This window comes from Salmo salar, chromosome 20, assembly GCF_965601325.2.
Source record: "Salmo salar chromosome 20, fSalSal1, whole genome shotgun sequence".
In the NCBI taxonomy this organism is placed as follows: domain Eukaryota; kingdom Metazoa; phylum Chordata; class Actinopteri; order Salmoniformes; family Salmonidae; genus Salmo; species Salmo salar.
The window spans coordinates 22,200,657-22,219,429 of record NC_138310.1 but is presented as its reverse complement, the minus strand read 5'-3'; the positions used below and the strand labels follow the sequence as shown (position 1 = coordinate 22,219,429).

General features: G+C 43.0%; 1 protein-coding gene across 1 annotated transcript in view; it reads right to left on the bottom strand.

Moving 5' to 3' along the window:
• Positions 1 to 356: 356 nt before the first annotated feature.
• LOC106579898 (angiopoietin-related protein 2) overlaps positions 357 to 18,773 on the bottom strand; it is a 42,289-nt gene continuing 23,872 nt past the window's right edge. Inside the window, exons 2-5 of the mRNA XM_014160250.3 lie at positions 15,160 to 16,106; positions 7,763 to 7,956; positions 6,382 to 6,652; positions 357 to 6,202 (exon numbers count right to left, since the gene is read on the bottom strand). Of these exons, the coding sequence (XP_014015725.1) occupies positions 6,003 to 6,202; positions 6,382 to 6,652; positions 7,763 to 7,956; positions 15,160 to 16,069 (1,575 nt within the window). The 5' untranslated portion in view covers positions 16,070 to 16,106 and the 3' untranslated portion in view covers positions 357 to 6,002. The remainder of the gene's footprint in view (positions 6,203 to 6,381; positions 6,653 to 7,762; positions 7,957 to 15,159; positions 16,107 to 18,773) is intronic.

Below are 18,773 nucleotides of genomic sequence, written 5' to 3'. Positions count from 1 at the left end.
CATCCCATGTTCCACTGGCCCTGTGGTTGATAAATGCTACGTCAGAGACAGAGACAGTGGCTCTGTCTCCTTAGTCACACGTGGCCTAATATTGTCCACAGGAGAGGAGAGAGCTGACACCTTCATTGCAGACTGCCTGTAATTAGCTTAATCTCCATGGAGCCATGCCCTGTCTGGCTCAGCCTCTCAGACATTCTCTCTCTCTCTCTCTCTCTCGTCTATCAATCTATCTATCTCTCTGTGTGTGTGTATGGCCTGTAATACTAGATCCAAGACACATGAACATATACAAGATCATACAACAGAATGTACAGTCGTGTCTGTACATAAAGCAAGAACTCATAAAGAAAAGCAAAGAAGCTGCATATCGTTTATTGCAACTGTATATGATACATGTTAGCTTTGTTACATTATATTACAAATATATTTTATGTACAGACAAAATGTGTTGAGTCATTTTACACCAACAATACATTTATACAGTACATACATTGTTCCTTGGTTGCAAGCAAAATTGAGTTTTCATGTCAGAAAGCAATATTGAAATATGACAGCTGCATGTAACCTTTATATTTGATAAAATATCACTCTACCATCTAGACTTATGATCAAGTCAGTTGTCATTGTATAGTCGTGGCCAAAAGTTTTGAGAATGACACAAATATTAATTTTCACAAAGTTTGCTGCTTCAGTGTCTTTAAATATTTTTGTCAGATGTTAATATGGAATACTGAAGTATAATTACAACCATTTCATAAGTGTCAAAGGCTTTTATTGACAATTACATGAAGTTGATGCAAAGAGTCAATAATTGCAGTGTTGACTATTCTTTTTCAAGACCTCTGCAATCCGCCCTGGCATGCTGTCAATTAACTTCTGGGCCACATCCTGACTGATGGCAGCCCATTGTTGCATAATCAATGCTTGGAGTTTGTCAGAATTTGTGGGTTTTTGTTTGTCCACCCGCCTCTTGAGGATTGACCACAAGTTCTCAATGGGATTAAGGTCTGGGGAGTTTCCTGGCCATGGACCCAAAATATCTGTTTTGTTCTCCGAGCCACTTAGTTATCACCTTTGCCTTATGGCAAGGTGCTCCATCATGGTGGAAAAGGCATTATTCATCACCAAACTGTTCTTGGATGGTTGGGAGAAGTTGCTCTCGGGGGATGTGTTGGTACCATTCTTTATTCATGGCTATGTTCTTAGGCAAAATTGTGAGTGAGCCCACTCCCTTGGCTGAGAAGCAACCCCACACATGAATGGTCTCAGGATGCTTTACTGTTGGCATGACGCAGGACTGATGGTAGCGCTCACCTTGTCTTCTCCGGACAAGCTTTTTTCCGGATGCCCCAAACAATCGGAAAGGGGATTCATCAGAGAAAATGACTTTACCCCAGTCCTCAGCAGTCCAATCCCTGTACCTTTTGCAGAATATCAGTCTGTCCCTTATGTTTTTCCTGGAGAGAAGTGGCTTCTTTACTGCCCTTCTTGACACCAGGCCATCCTCCAAAAGTCTTCATCTCACTGTGCATGCAGATGCACTCACACCTGCCTGCTGCCATTCCTGAGCAAGCTCTGTACTGGTGGTGCTCCAATCCCGCAGCTGAATCAACTTTAGGAGACGGTCCTGGTGCTTGCTGGACCATCTTGGGCGCCCTGAAGCCTTCTTCGCAACAATTGAACCGCTCTCCTTGAAGTTCTTGATGATCCGATATATGGTTGATTTAGGTGCAATCTTACTGGCAGCAATTTCCTTGCCTGTGAAGCCCGTTTTGTGCAAAGCAATGATTACGGCACGTGTTACCTTGCAGGTAACCATGTTTGACAGAGGAAGAACAATGATTGCAAGCACCACCCTCCTTTTGAAGCTTCCAGTCTGTTATTCAAACTCAATCAGCATGACAGAGTGATCTCCAGCCTTGTCCTCGTCAACACTCACACCTGTGTTAACGAGAGAATCACTGACATGATGTCAGCTGGTCCTTTTGTGGCAGGGCTGAAATGCAGTGGAAATGTTTTGGGGGGATTCAGTTCATTTGCATGGCAAAGAGGGACTTTGCAATTAATTGCAATTCATCTGATCATTCTTCATAACATTCTGGAGTATATGCAAATTGCCATCATACAAACTGAGGCAGCAGACTTTGTGAAAATTAATATTTGTGTCATTCTCAAAACTTTTGGCCACGACTGTACTTCGGTTTTACTGGACCCTGTACCTTGGACTACTGTGCCACACAAGCATTATGTATAGTTGAATGATATACATCATTGTTTACTGTGAGTTTGTAAGACAGATAGCAGGTGATGATTGTTGACAGTACCAGACTATTGTATCTGTGCCTCCTTTAACATTCGTGGTAGACATTAGATTGTATATCTTAACAAAGATGATGGCTAATGGCGAATGAATTGCAGGTATACACAATAAGAGTACCTGTACCAGGAAATGTGATTATTGTTTCCTATAAATGACTCACCTGAAGAGCTTGCTTTAAACAAAATAAGGCTAGTCACTGGATATAATGTCCTGTGTCATCTTCATTCTACTAAAAAGATGTATTGTATTATAATACATACGGATTTCAATATAAGATTGCAATCCCAAGCTACTTAGTGTAAGTACTGTGAACTGACGTACTCTCTCCTCATTTTCTTTTTATCTTTGTTTTATCCCAAATGAATCACACCGTTCCATCAGTTCTAAGGTAGCAGTACACCTTACTCAATGTAAAGCTAACAGACACATTTGAATAGAATTTGAAGGGAGAGAAGCAAGCATACAGCTGTGCTAGTGCATATGTTTGTCTTTGGAGCAACATTTGTTTTTATTATGGATCCCCATTAGCAGCAGCTACTCTTCCTGGGGTCCAGCAAAATTAAGGCAGTTATATACAATTAAAAACATAATATTACATTTCACAACAGATTTCACAACAGATTTCACAACACATTAAGTGTGTGTCCCCAGGCCACTACTCTACTACCACATATCTCCAACATAAAATCCATGTGTACGTGTGTGTATAGTGCGTACGTTATCGTGTGTGTGTGCCTCTTCACAGTCCCTGCTGTTCCATAAGGTGTGTTTTTATCTGGGGTTTTTCAATCTGATTTAACTGCTTGCATGAGTTACTTGATGTTGAATAGAGTTCTATGTAGTAATGTGTGCCTCCTATAGTCTGTTCTAGACTTGGGGACTGTGAAGAGACCTCTGGTGGCATGTCTTGTGGGGTATGCATGGGTGTCGGTGCATTCAACATGTAAATACGTCTCACGAATACAAGCAGTGATAAAGTCAATCTCCTATATTTTGAGCCAGGAGAGATTGACATATTAATGTTAGCTCCCCGTGTACATTTAAGTGCCAGCCGTGCTGTCCTGTTCTGGGCCTGCTCTGTCCAGTCGCGTGGCACCTGACCACACGACTGGACAGTAGTGCAGGTCCAACAAAACTAGGGCCTGTAGGACCTGCCTTGTCAATAGCGTTGTTAACAAGGCAGAACAGCATTTTATTATGGACAGACTTCACCCCATCTTAGCTACTGTTGCATCAATATGTTTTGACCATGATAGTTTACAATCCAGGATCACTCCAAGCAGTTTAGTCTCCTCAACTTGCTTAATTTGCACATTATTCATTACAATATTTAGTTGAGTCTTAGGGTACAGTGAATGATTTGTCCCAAATACAAGGCTTTTAGTTTTTGAAATATTCAGGACTAACTTATTTCTTGCCACCCATTCTGAAACTGACTGCAGCTCTTTAAGTTATTTCACTTGCTGTAGTAGTTGAAGTGTATAGTGTTGAGTCATCAGCATACATTGAAACACAGGCTTTACTAGGAGCCAGTGGCAGGTAATTAGTAAAGATTGAAAAAAGTAAGGGGCCTAGATAGCTGCCCTGGGGAATGCCTGACTATACCTGGATTATGTTGGAGAAGTTTCCATTAAAGAACACCCTCTGTGTTCTGTTAGGCAGGTAACTCTTGATCCACAATATACCAGGGGATGTAAAGCCATAACACGTACACTACCGTTCAAAAGTTTGGGGTCACTTAGAAATGTCCTTGTTTTTGAAAGAAAAGCACATTTTGGTCCATTAAAATAACATCAAATTATTGATCAGAAATACAGTGTAGACATTGTTAATGTTGTAAATGACTATTGTAACTGGAAACGACAGATTTTTTATGGAATATCTACATCGGTGTACAGAGGCTCATTATCAGCAACCATCACTCCTCTGTTCCAATGACACGTTGTGTTAGCTAATCCAGGTTTATCATTTTAAAAGTCTAATTGATCATTAGAAAACAGCTGAAAACTGTTGTGATTAAAGAAGCAATAAAACTGGCATTCTTTAGACTAGTTGAGTATCTGGAGCTTCAGCATTTGTGGGTTTGAGTACAGGCTCAAAATGGCCAAAAACAAAGAACTTTCTTCTGAAAGACATCAGTCTATTGTTGTGAGAAATTAAGGCTGTTCCATGTGAGAAATTGCCAAGAAACTGAAGATCTTGTACAACGCTGTGTACTATTCCCTTCACAGAACAGTGAAAACTGGCTCTAACCAGAATAGAAAGAGGAGTGGGAGGCCCCGGTTCACAACTGAGCAAGAGGACAAGTACATTAGAGTATCTAGTTTGAGAAACAGATGCCTCACAAGTCCTCAGCTGGCAGCTTCATTAAACAGTTCCTTCAAAACACCAGTCTCAACGTCAACAGTGAAGAGGCAACTCCGGGATGCTGGCCTTCTAGGCAGAGTTGCAAAGAAAAAGCCATATCTCAGACTGGCCAATAAAAATAAAATAATTAGATGCAAAAGAACACAGACACTGGACAGAGGAAGATTGGAAAAAAGTGTTATGGACAGACAAGTCTAAGTTTGAGGTGTTCGGATCACAAGGAAGAACATTCGTGAGACGCAGAAAAAATGAATAGATGCTGGAGGAGTGCTTGACGCCATCTGTCATCATGGTGGAGGCAATGTGATGGTCTGGGGGTGCTTTGGTGGTGGTAAAGTGGGAGATTTGTACAGGGTAAAAGGGATCATGAAGAAGGAAGGCTATCACTCCATTTTGCAACGCCATACCCTGTGGACGGTGCTTAATTAGAGCCAATTTCCTCCTAAAACAGGACAATAACCCAAAGCACAGCTCCAAACCATGCAATAACTATTTAGGGAAGAAGAGGTCTGCTGGTATTCTGTCTATAATGGAGTGGCCAGCACTGTCAACAGATCTCAACCCTATTGCGCTGTTGTGGGAGCAGCTTGACCATATGGTATGTAAAAAGTGCCCATCAAGCCAATCCAATTTGTGGGAGGTGCTTCAGGAAGCATTGGGTGAAATCTCTTCAGATTACCTCATCAAATTGACAACTAGAATGCCAAAGGTCTGTAAGGCTGTAATTGCTGCAAATTGAGGTTTCTTTGACACAATTATTATTTGAATTAAAAATCATGATTTATAACCTTGTCAACGTCTTGACTATATTTCCTATTCATTTTGCAACTCATTTCATGTATGTTTTCATGGAAAACAAGGACATTTCTAAGTGACCCCAAACTTTTGAACGGTGGTGTATGTTTTTCCAGCAGCAGATGATGATCGATAATGTCAAAAGCTGCACTGAAGTCTAACAAAACAGCTCCCACAATCTTTTTATTATCAATTTCTCTCAGCCAATCATCAATCATTTGTGTAACTGCCATACATGTTGAATGCTTTTCCCTATAAGCGTGCTGAAAAGCTGTTGTTAATTTGTTCACTAGAAAACGCATTGTATCTGGCCAAACACTTTTTTTTTTTTTTTTTTACTAAGGGACTTTGAAGCAACATGATGCACCCTGCTTCTCCTTTATTGCTTCTCCAAGGCTTAGATATTGCACTTTCTATGTCATCGTCCTCTTGATCTGGTTGTGTGAGGTTCCATTGTATCAGAGTTCAAGAGCTGTTTGAATTTAAGTTCGTGGAAAGGAAATAGTTTTGCCATGGATACTTAATGAAAGGTGTTTGGGTTCGGTCTTATCATCATAGATACTTTCTTCAGAGAGTAGGCCCCTCCTCTGAATTCAGCCCAGTAGACTCCATCTTGGTAGCGACTGCGGTAGTGTCCACCTCTGTACCATACTCCATTGAGGTTAGAATGGGCACATGCATTGTACCACCAGCCTCCCTTCTGGTAGTGGGCACAGTTACCTGGGTTGAAGCAAATATTAGTTAGACATCATTGTTGAATCTCAATCGAAATCTATTGTCGGCCTATGCACTAGGTTAAATGTCAGTTAATTTGGCAAATTGTCAGAACACTGAAGCTTTTATTTCACATTTCTGTTGTTATAGGGAGAGTGTATGCAACTGTATGATCTTGACATTACCTGTATACACATCATGGTCTCTGTCCAGCGTAGTGAACTGTTTGCCGTTGTGCCAGGTGAGGGAGTCTCCGGCGTTGCCATGGTAGCGGCCCACCCTGAGTTTGTAGAAGTCTGCCTCAGGCTCCAGCCTGAAGCTGGCGTACTCTGCAAACACCTTCCTACCAGACCAGTCCTCCAGAGTCACCAGCAGCTTGTAGTTCCCCTGGTTGGTCAGCCAGTAGATGTTCTCCAGGCCCAGCCAATACTCTCCATCTATGTTTCCAAAGCCTTGCTATGAGGGGAAAAGATACATACAACACAGTCAACATGATGGGCTTTACACAAGTCCCGTCAGCTGTAAGCAGTTGATCTGGAGGTCTGGGGGATAATTCAGAGGCTCTACTCTTTTTTTAAATATGTTTGTAGTTAAATAAAAATCAGAGGCTCTACTCTACTCAAAGTAACAGCAAATGGCCCATGAACCAACTACACCATATCCAGCCCGGTATTCAGTGGTTAATTCTTCACTATCTTATCAAAAACGTATTGATGGCCTGTGTAGAAGAGTGGGAGATCTGTGAGCTTGTTACAAGATGTGTGCTGGTCTGGACTGTTCTGCTTCAGCTCTGTGCTATCTGTCATAGGATGTAATATGGCTTACATTACATTGTAGATGCTTTGTTTCATGGGATGATCTGGCTATTGTACACATTTCATTCCCATTTGTTTTAAGGTGTATTGTAAAGTATTGGATAGTTCTCTGGCAAAGATTTAAACAAGACCCTTGCAAATTGTCTGCCCTCTGATGTTCACCCTTCAATTGCTTCACCCTTTTCTAGTGCTTTAGATCCTTTTACTGGCTCAGGAAAAACACTGGCAATAGTCATCCCTTAGTATTTCACGCTGTCCTCATAAATGCCTGTGTAAAGTTGTGTAAATGCCTGAATTCATCAATGTCTTTTTCCTCATCATAAACCATTGCCATGACGTAAATATAAATAATTTTTATGGACCATGAATCATTTTACAGTGGGCTGTTTTTTTATTGTGGCATTTATTTCCAGTATAGCAGCCTCTCGTCTACACGTTTGTCATTAAGTCTGTATGCGTCCTATGTGGACTAATTTCACAAAGACCCAACTCATGTTGGCGGGTGTTATGAGTCATATGCCAGTGGTGTGACTGACAGGTGCAGAACCCACAGCAGAGCAGGCAGTGCAGGGGACCATTCTCCTCAAACCTCAACAATTACATTTCCTTATTAGTACAGATCTGTATAACGTCAGACACAACAGACATGGCACCTGTTTCACTCAGCCACGACATACAGACACAAGTCTACATTGAACCTGCCTCCCTCTTTACTAAATTAGTTGGCCGTAGTGTGGAGTTGTTTACCTACCTTGTAAGTCTCCCAGTTCCTGAAGAAGTTGACTGATCCGTCCAGCCTCCTCTGGATGACAGTCCAGCCACCAGGGTCATGTCTCTGGTCACACCACACCTGCATCAGTCTGTTGGCGTTCTCTGGCTTCACTAGGTACATGCCACTGGCCGTGTGGCCATCCTCCAGGGCCTGCAGGCAGTCCTTCCATGGCCCTGTATGGGACAGGACAGGAGACAGAAACCATGGTGGAGTCAATGGAGGTTGCCAAATTATATATTTTTCTATAATATGAGTCACTCGCTTCTTTAGTCTTCATATATTCATAATGAATACAACTGTATTATTGTGTGACTATCACAGTATTAGAGACAGAGGCTGTGTAGCCTAATTGACCACAGCATGATCTACTGTTACAGATGCAGGATCTTCATTTGATCACCCTGTTGCAGGAATGGAAAAACTTTAAGTGTATTTGAGCTTTAAAAGGGCTTCTAAAGTTTGTAATTTCCACTTTGAAATGTCAGACTTGATTTCCACTTACGAAAAATGTATCAATATCTACAAAAATGTCCATTAATTATAATCCACATAATAAGTAACATTTCCATTTGCTGAAGGATTATTTTCCTGCTCTAGCAAAGTGGCTCAAATTAATATCCTACATCTGTAATGCTACTACTAGCGTCTTTCAGTAGGAAAAGCTCTCAGCTTAAGGCCGGCGTTGACTTTGGCTGCTGCTCTCACAAGTGAAATGGTTGCAGGCAGTGCAGCCAAGAGCAACATTGGCATATGGCTAAAGGGAGACCTGATTGCAGAATGATGCAACAGTAGCAGATGGATCAGCAGGTACTCTAAAGATCCCTTGGTGATGAATGAGATTTGGCTTTAAGAAAATTATCTTTCATTGAAATAGAGTTAAAAAATCTAATATTTGATGTCTTCCTAAACCCACTTAGGATGCAGCAACTATCATAGTAAACCTCTGAGCAAAATGGAACAAACTATAGACAGTACTCCCTGTAGGTGCCTCTCCTTGATTTCATCCATTTAGTATGCATGTTTCCCATGTTGTTATTGTCAGTGGGAGTTTTTGACCTACCCCGGTAGAGGTAAAACCATATCCTGTACTATACTGACCCTGACAGCTGTTGCGCTGTTATGCAGATCGGAGACATTCCATCTGAACTGTAGGGTTTTCATATAGCATGTGCTCTTAGCAGTGGGCTCTAGTTTGTCCATTCTCTGGTAATCTAATCTCAGATATCAGCCATGGAAACTCTGCTGAGACAGTGGTCTCCTCCATCAAAATGCTTGTGCGTTTACGTGGGTGGTGTGGCTTTGAAATGAAGCCGCTCACCAGGACACAGAATGGCACTACATGCCACTCACAACCACACAATGTGACATACAGCTGTCTATATGCTAGATGCAAGCGCCATTTCTCACTCAGAGAAGTACACATATCTTCTGGTAGGGGTTGGAGGGTGAGGGGTGGGAGTGATTAAATAAAGGTGTTTGGGTAAAGGATGTTGAGTGTAAGTAGGGGGGAATCCTTCTTTACCCTATTTCCTCCCCTTCATCTACACTGATTGAAGTGGATTTAACAAGTGATATCAATAAGGAATCATAGCTTTCACCTGGTCAGTCTGTCATGGAAAGAGCAGGTGTTCTTAATGTTTTGTATACTCAGTGTATAACAGACCCAAATGCTAAGATGGATGCCCTGACAGAAACCAAAGCAGGATGTGTTTTATATTGCTCTGCAGTATATGATTTAACGAGGAATGAAGTTTATGTTAAATTCTGCTTGTGTTTGGTTTATTCGTTTGTCTTGGTGTTCTGGTTCATATCTGTAAAAACAGGAATTGGCGTATTGCCTGTTAGCCATTACTCTCCCCCTCAGAAGATCTCTAGTACGCATACATGGAAACAGTCTTCTATAGGGCTTCTGACTCCACTTCTTAATTGGATGTGAAAGTGTTAACCTATTCAAGAGTTTACACTGATATGATTCGCCAAATGACCCTGTTTAGAACACGATGGACATTTGTACAGAAACAGGAGGAAGAGAGGTATCCACACAGAGGCAGAAGCGGCTGGTCTACATCCAGCCAGGGTAGGGAGAGAGCAATATGAGGAAAAGGCAGCATGTGAGAGAGGGGTGATGGAGAGAGAGGAAGACCAGACAGGGAGATGTCAGGCTTTCATAAAGCGACCACACTGACAGCCTGGCTGTATCAGAATATAAAGGAGGAAAACATGGAGTTAATTCCAAGCAGGACTGTCAACCAGGTGTTGCACAGTGTCACAGAGTCATATGAACAAAGGTTCACATTGTAAACTGATAGGCTAAAACGGCTATAGTCACTTCTATAAAATAGCTTTTGCTAAAATGGCATGTGAGAAGTAATCCATTAGCCAGCCACCTCCTCTCCAGAAAGATCTGTGTTGTTCAGACATAAGCCAAAGGACAGCACTACTGATAAACCCTGCCACTGTGGCAGAACATTTGATTGATACAAGCCTGGGGGCTGGAATAAATTACAACACACATTTCCTCTGTCTTTTCAACCTCCCCCTTCTTCTCTCTCTCTCTCTCTCTCTCTCTCTCTCTCTCTCTCTCTCTCTCTCTCTCTTTCACCACAACCCTCTCTCTCTCTCTCTCCCTCTCTCTCTCTCCCTTTCTGCATTGTACAGAACTCTCTTTTTGTGTGGTGAGTTTGTATAAACTTTGGGGTGTGAGTTGCAGTTGGCCCTGACAGGAAATTGCTTGCCTCCCTTCAAATCAATCAAATAATATAAGATTTTAATTGTCACATGCTTCGTAAACAGCAGGTGTAGATTAACAGTGAAATGCTTACTTACAGGGCCTTCCCAACAATGCAGAATAAAAATAAAATAATATTTCAGCCACACCCATTGCTGACAGGTGTAGAAATTGAGCACACAGCCATGCAATCTCCATAGGTAAACCTCGGCAGTAGAATGGCTTTACTGAAGCACTCAGTGACTTTCAACGTGACACCGTCAAAGGATGCCACCTTTCCAACAAGTCAGTTCGTCAAATTTCTGCCCTGCTAGAGCTGCCCCGGTCAACTGTAAGTGCTGTTATTGTGAAGTGGAAACGTCTAGGAGCAACAATGGCTCAGCCGCGAAGTGGTAGGCCACACAAGCAAGCTCACAGAACAGAACTGCGGAGTGTTCAAATCAAATATATTTGTCACATACACATGGTTAGCAGATGTTAATGCGAGTGTAGCGAAATGCTTGTGCTTCTAGTTCCGACCATGCAGTAATATCTAACAAGTAATATAACCTAACAATTTCACAACAACTACCTTATACACACAAGTGTAAAGGAATGAATACGAATATGTACATACAAATATATGAGTGATGGTATAGAGTACAGTATATACATATGAGATGAGTAATGTAGGGTATGTAAGCATTATATAAAGTGGCTAGTGATAAATTGATTACATAAATCTTTCCATTATTAAAGTGGCTAGAGTTGAGTCAGTATGTTGGCAGCAACCACTCAATGTTAGTGATGGCTGTTTAACAGTCTGATGGCCTTGAGATAGAAGCTAATTTTCAGTCTCTCGGTCCCCGCTTTGATGCACCTGTACTGACCTCGCCTTCTGGATGATAGCGGGGTGAACAGGCAGTGGCTCGGGTGGCTGTTGTCCTTGATGATCTTTTTGGCCTTCCTGTGACATTGGGTGGTGTAGGTGTCCTGGAGGGCAGGTAGTTTGCACCCGGTGATGCGTTGTGCAGACCTCACTACCCTCTGGAGAGCCTTACGGTTAAGGGTGGAGCAGCTGCCGTACCAGGCGGTGATACAGCCCGACAGGATGCTCTTGATTGTGCATCTGTAAAAGTTTGTGTGTTTTTGGTGACAAGCTGAATTTCTTCAGCCTCCTGAGGTTGAAGAGGCGCTGCTGCGCCTTCTTCACCACGCTGTCTGTGTGGGTGGACCATTTCAGTTTGTCCATGATGTGTATGCCGAGGAACTTAAAACTTTCCACCCTCTCCACTACTGTCCCGTCAATGTAGATAGGGGGCTGCTCCCTCTGCTGCTTCCTGAAGTCCACGATCATCTCCTTTGTTTTGTTGACATTGAGTGTGAGGTTATTTTCCTGACACCACACTCCGAGGGCCCTCACCTCCTCCCTGTAGGCCATCTCGTCGTTGTTGGTAATCAAGCCTACCACTGTAGTGTCGTCTGCAAACTTGATGATTGAGTTGGAGGCCTTCATGGCCACGCAGTCGTGGGTGAACAGGGAGTACAGGAGAGGGCTGAGAACGCACCCTTGTGGGGACCCAGTGTTGAGGATCAGCGGGGTGGAGATGTTGTTACCTACCCTCACCACTTGGGGGCGGCCCGTCAGGAAGTCCAGGAACCAGTTGCACAGGGCGGGGTCGAGACCCAGGGTCTCGAGCTTAATGACGAGTTTGGATGGTACTATGGCGTTAAATGCTGAGGTGTAATCGATGAACAGCATTCTTACATAGGTATTCCTCTGGGCAGTGTGCAGTGTGATGGCGATTGCGTCGTCTGTGGACCTATTGGGGCGGTAAGCAAATTGGAGTGGGTCTAGGGTATCAGGTAGCGTGGGTTCGACGTGTTGAAGCTATTAGAGTGTAAAAATCGTCTGTCCTCGGTTGCAACACTCATTACCGAGTTCCAAACTGCCTCTGGAAGCAACGTCAGCGCAAAAAGTTTTTGTCGGGAGCTTCATGAAATGGGTTTCCATAGCCAAGCAGCCGCATACAAGCCTAAGATCACCATGCGCAATGCCAAGCGTTGGCTGGAGTGGTGTAAATCTCACCACTTTTGGACTCTGGAGCAGTGGAAATGCTGTTTTTCATGGTTCGGGCGAGGCACCTTAGTTCCAGTGAAGTGAAATCTTAACGCTACAGCATACAATGACGTTCTAGATGACTCTGTGCTTTCAACTTTGTGGCAACAGTTTGGGGAAGGCCCTTTCCTGTTTCAGCATGACAATGCTCCCATGCACAAAGCGATGTCCATACAGAAATGTTGAGATCGGTGTGGAAGAACTTGACTGGCCTGCACAGAGCCCTGACCTTAACCCCATCGTACACCTTTGTGATGAATTGGAATGCCGACTGCGAGCCAGGCCTAATTGCCCAACATCAGTGTCCGACCTCACTAATGCTTGTGGCTGAATGGAAGCAAGTCCCTGCAGCAATGTTCCAACATCTAGTGGAAAGCCTACCCAGAAGAGTGGAGGCTGTTATAGCAGCAAAGAGGGGACCAATTCCATATTAATGCCCATTATTTTGGAATGAGATGTTCGACGAGCAGATGTCCACATACTTATGGTCATGTAGTGTATGTACATTTAGGCAGAGGTAAAGTGACTAGGCAATAGGATAGATAATAAACAGTAGCAGCAGCGTATGTGATGAGTGTGGAAGTGTAGAAGTATGTGTGTGGGCGAATGTGTGCCTGTGTGTACGTGTTATGTGTGAGTGAGTGAGTGAGTGTGTATGTGTTGAAGTGTCAGTGTAAGTATGTGTGAGTCTGTGTATAGTCCAGTGTGTGCACATCGAGTCAAAAATAGTTAGTGCAAAAAGGTTCAAGGCAGATTGTCCGGGTAGCTATTTTGTGAACTATTTAGCGGAGTACAGAACACAGTGTCTACACATCAGTCAGGAAAGCACACAGTGACACAGTGTCGAGGGAAATACTGTATAGCGTAAGCCAATGTGACCTACTTCATTCAAATGACATGGTATCTAGTGGAAGCATCTGTTAACAAGAAAATACTAATCAAATCACTTTGAGATGACTGAGAGCTCTCCCTAGAGTCCCATACATCCTCTGGCCAATTCCTGCTGCTAGCCTGTGGCGGGGTTTCCCCTCATAACTGGAACACTATTCTTACCATGGTCAGAGTTAGATTGACCATGAAATGCAGTGTAAGCTGGCATTGGCCGCTCGGCAGTGGGCTTGTAGCCCATGGTGAGTTGAGACCACACAGAGCCTGTCTCTAAACTCCCCCTCATCTGGTGTCTGTTTCTGCTGAGACACATGTCTGCCTGTGGCTCAGCACTCCCATCCAACAGCGATAGTCACTGGCACAGGCATACGAACTAACACCTCACTGTTAACAGTTAAATACGAGCTGGATAATAAATACTGCAAGGTTTGTGAAAGGGATGAGACTTGAAAAAGAGGAGAAATCACAAGAGCATGATATACTGTAGCTATTAGGCATGTTTTGTTCGAAGACCACTCTGATTAATGTACTTCTATTATCAGTTCAAGACCATCGTTAACTCGCCACACACACAGTTAACGAGCGTGACAGTCAGCCTCATCCACATCTCTGTTGTATTCAGTCAACTACACAGTTCACTAAGTTGCCAAGTAATCATCCAGTAACTTAAGCTTCTAAATGTACTAAATCAATGAGGATGGTTTCAGACAGCTCCACTTTCAGTGGCCTCAATACCAGAGGGCTCCAGTCCAACCATCCATGAGTATACAAAATATGTGTTTTAAGATGCTTTGCGGATTGTCATCAGCTGACTGTAGTATCAAGCCCATTAGATGATATGCATCGCAATGGCTTTTAAACAACATCATCTCTGTTCTTCCCTAGAGGCCTTTTCTCAGGGAATGTTTGAGACTTATTATTCCTATAGACAATAGTGAGAAGAATGGATAAAGAATAGATAGCTGCTGTTGTCTGGTGATGAATGATTTAGAAAGACCAAACTAGTCTCACACACAACCCTCTGTTTCAGACTGTCTGACATTAGTCTGGGGATGGTTCATAGAACAGGCCAGCTTCTCTTTTTCAGCTTGATTCCTTATATACAGTGAGCTCCAAAAGTAATTCACTTATATGTGTATTAAGTAGTAAAAAGTTAAGTATTTGGTCCCGTTTTCCTAGCACGCAATGACTACATCAAGCTTGTGACTCTCCAAATTTGTTGGATGCCTTTGCTGTTTGTTTTGGTTGTGTTTCAGATTATTTTGTGCCCAATGGAAATGAATGGTAAATAATGTATTGCCATTTTGGAGTCACTTTTATTCTAAGTAAGAATATAATATATTTTTAAACACTTCTACATTCATCTGGATGCTACTATGATTACGGATAATCCTGAATGAATTGTGAATAATGATGAGTGAGAAAGTTACACTCATCATTATTCACGATTCATTCAGGACTATCCGTAATCATAGTAGCATCCAGGTGAATGTAGAAGTGTTTACAAATATATTCTTATTTACAATTCAAGTGACTGAATGGTAAAGCGCTGCGCCCGAGCTCACTGTAAATGTAACTTCAGACCAGATCTGTATCAAGGAATATTCATTTCAATAGGTGACTATAAGCATGCAGGCTGCTCAATGAAACAGAGTGACTCACCAGAGGGTTTGTTGGTGGTAGAAGGGCTGCCAGTGCCACTGGGCATGGTAGGAAGGACAGGCAGCACAGACTTCTGGTCACTCTGAATCTCATTGGTTATCTGGTTGGTGAGGCGTGGGTAGGTGGGAGGTTGGTAGGGCTTGTTGATGGGTGGTGATGGTGCTGGTGGGGGCTGAGGCCTGGGCTGGGGTACAGGGACTGGGCGAGGGGGGCTGACCGGCCGACCCTGGCACTGCTCCTCCAGCAGGGCGATGAGGACTGACTGGTTGTTGGCCAGAGAGGCCAGGTGCTGGTATTTGTGCTCCAGGTCCTTGTAGCGGTTAGTGAGCTGCTGCATCTCCGAGGTCTGGTTGAGGATGCGGTTCTCCATCTGGGACAGCTCCAGGGAGTTGTCCCTCTTCCTGATGATCTCGTGAAGCAGCTGCATGTAGAGCTGGGTCACCCTGGAGTTCATGTTCCTGCTCTCCTTCCTCAGCAGCTTGACCTCGTTGACGATGCCTCCGTCCACCTCCACTAGCTGCTGCAGCGTCTCAATCTGCCTCTTCTGCTTCTGCAGCTCCCCGTTCAGCAGCTCCAGCTCCTGCTTGTTGACGCGGTTCTCCAGCACTGCGTCCGGCTCCTTGCGGTTTACACAGATGGCCCCTGTCACCTTCTGCTGGGGAACGATAAAAGTGTATGAACACCCGTCAGGCTGCTGGGAGTCGGGGAGGGCCCGTCTGCTCCTCCGCCCAGAATACAGGAACTCTCTCTCCAGGCCATCCTCACTGCTCTCAAACTCCTGGGACGGGGCTCTGCCCTGGCTCCTGGCCTGGGGGTTGCTCTCCTGGCGGTTCCCCTGGCCCTGGGGCTGCTGGGCTCCAGACACCAGACCATACATCAGGAACAGCAGCACCACTGCAGGGAGCTCCATCAGTCTGGGAAGGGCTCTCACTCACACACACCTTAGGCTTAGGAGGCAGAGGGATATGAGAGACAGGGAGGGATGGGGAGAGAGAAAGGGAGGTCATTGCTGTGGTATAAATACTGAATTATTACACAAATACAGTGACACACCAACCAGGTCAGCTATCTTGTTCAAATTATCTCGAATTGCACAGTATATTGTTTCAATAAATGGATGAATGTGTTATAAAGCCTAAACTGTTTCCTTCGTATTATTTCAACTAGTTCTCATACACACATCTTGGGTTCAGCATGTCTCCAGTGAAAGGGCTTTGTTTGGTCAGGTATTGTCACCCTGGTAATGGTGTGTTTTCCATGGGTCTTGTCTGAACAGGCTGAGAGAAACGACATGCTGATTCCAACAAGATCTGGCATCACCTATTCTATGCTTGTGATATCATTGAGTGGGTTTCACTAATCCTCCCACTATTATCAAACAGTGGAAATCTCAACTGCGAGCCAGGTTAGATTTCATCAAGGGGCCAAGCTGGTGTGCCATAATGTCTCTCAACAGGCACCAGGCTGATGGTTTAGGCTATGTTTGTGAGAGCATGGCTGGCTCTGGCTGTCTTAGATTGGGTATTATGAAACCTTATTCCTGGCCTGCCTGTTCAGTCCACCAAGGCCCCTTTTGGAGACCCATAGGGCTGGAGTCTACTCTTACATGGACAGGACATCAATGGGAGGCTTCACAGCTCCACTGATTGGTACCAGAGGCAGCCTGTCCCCCAGGATGGCTTCTTCCTAGTCTCCATTACACGAGAGGGCCAGGCAGACACACAGCTCAGGGAGCAGACATGCTCTGTCCTGGGACCCCCTATTAATTCCAGATCCCAGCCCAGAATCCAGGGCAGACTGGGGGTTGTTAGGGCTAAATAAATATAGGCCACCATAAAAGGAGGCCTTTCCCATTAAGGATGCTGTGACTTTGTATTGTATAAGGTATACTGTAACTGTCAGTGGTGGAAAAAGTACTCAATTATTATACTTGAGTAAAAGTAAAGATACCTTAATAGAAAATGACTCAAGTAAAAGTGAAAGTCACCCAGTAAAAAACTACTTGAGTAAAAGTCAAAGTATTTGATTTTAAATATACTTACTGTAAGTATCAAAATTAAATGTAGTTGCTAAAATATACTTAAGTATCAAAAGTAAAAGTATGAATTATTTAAAATTCCTTATATTAAGCAAACCAGACAGCACAATTATTATTACATTTTTTGAATGCACAGATAGCCAGGGTCACACTCCAACCCTCGGACATAATTTACAAACAAAGTATTTGTGTTTAGTGAGTCCACCAGATCAGAAGCAGTAGGGATGACCAGGGATGTTCTCTTGATAAGTGTGCGAATTGGACCATTTTCTGTCTTGCAAAGCATTCAAAATATAACGAGTACTTTTGGATTTCAGGGAAAATGAATGGAGTAAAAAGTACATAATTTTCTTTAGGAATGTAGTGAAGTAAAAGTAAAAGTTGTCAAAAATATAAATAGTCAAGTACAGATACCCCAAAAACTACTTAAGTAGTTATTTAAAGTATTCTTACTTAAGTACTTTACACCACTGTTAACTGTGTTACAAAAGGCAAAGCAGAATCTTAAAATGTATGTTTGAGTATGAAAAACACAGCCAGACACCATAAAATGTGAATTTTGCTCAGAGTGAATTGAACGGATTTAGTCACCTCTACTTATCAGTAAAGTAATCTGCTATACAGTAGCTTGGAGTTGTGAACTGTAATTCAGTGGGTGAGAATCAGATGTGTTAAATGGAAGCTGTTGGAGTGTTATTAGTCTAACCCTTTTGACCCCCGCTATGTTATTTATTTTAGCTAGTAAAGTACTGATCTCTCTAGTTGCTAAGTCTGTTTTAATCAAATCAAATTTTATTTGTCACATGTGCCGAATACAACAGGTTACAGAGCATGGCTGGCTCTGGCTGTCTTAGAAATGCTTACTTACAAGCCCTTAACCAATAATGCAGTTCAAGAATTAGAGTTAAGAAAATATTTACTAAATAAACTCAAGTAAAAGAAATATAAAAAGTAACACAATAAAATAACAATACCGAGGCTATATACAGGGGGTACCGGTACTGAGTCAATGTGAGGGGGTACAGGTTAGTCGAGGTAATATGTACAGTTGGAAGTCGGACGTTTACATACACTTAGGTTGGAGTCATTAAAACTCGTTTTTCAACCACTCCACAAATTTCTTGTTAACAAACTATACTTTTGGCAATCGGTTAGGACATCTACTTTGAGCAAGACTCAAATCCTTTTTTTCCAACAATTGTTTACAGACAGATTATTTCACTTATAATTCACTGTATCACAATTCCAGTGGGTCAGAAGTTTACATACACTAAGTTGACTGTGCCTTTAAACAGCTTGGAAAATTCCAGAAAATGATGTCATGGCTTTAGAAGCTTCTGACAGGCTAATTGACATCATTTCAGTCAATTGGAGGTGTACCTGTGGATGTATTTAAAGGTCTACCTTCAAACTCAGTGCCTCTTTGCTTGACATCATGGGAAAATCTAAAGAAAACAGCCAAGACCCCGGAAGAAAAATTGTAGACCTCCACAAGTCTGGTTCCAAACGCCTGAAGGTACCATATTCATCTGTACAAACAATAGTACGCAAGTATAAACACCATGGGACCACACAG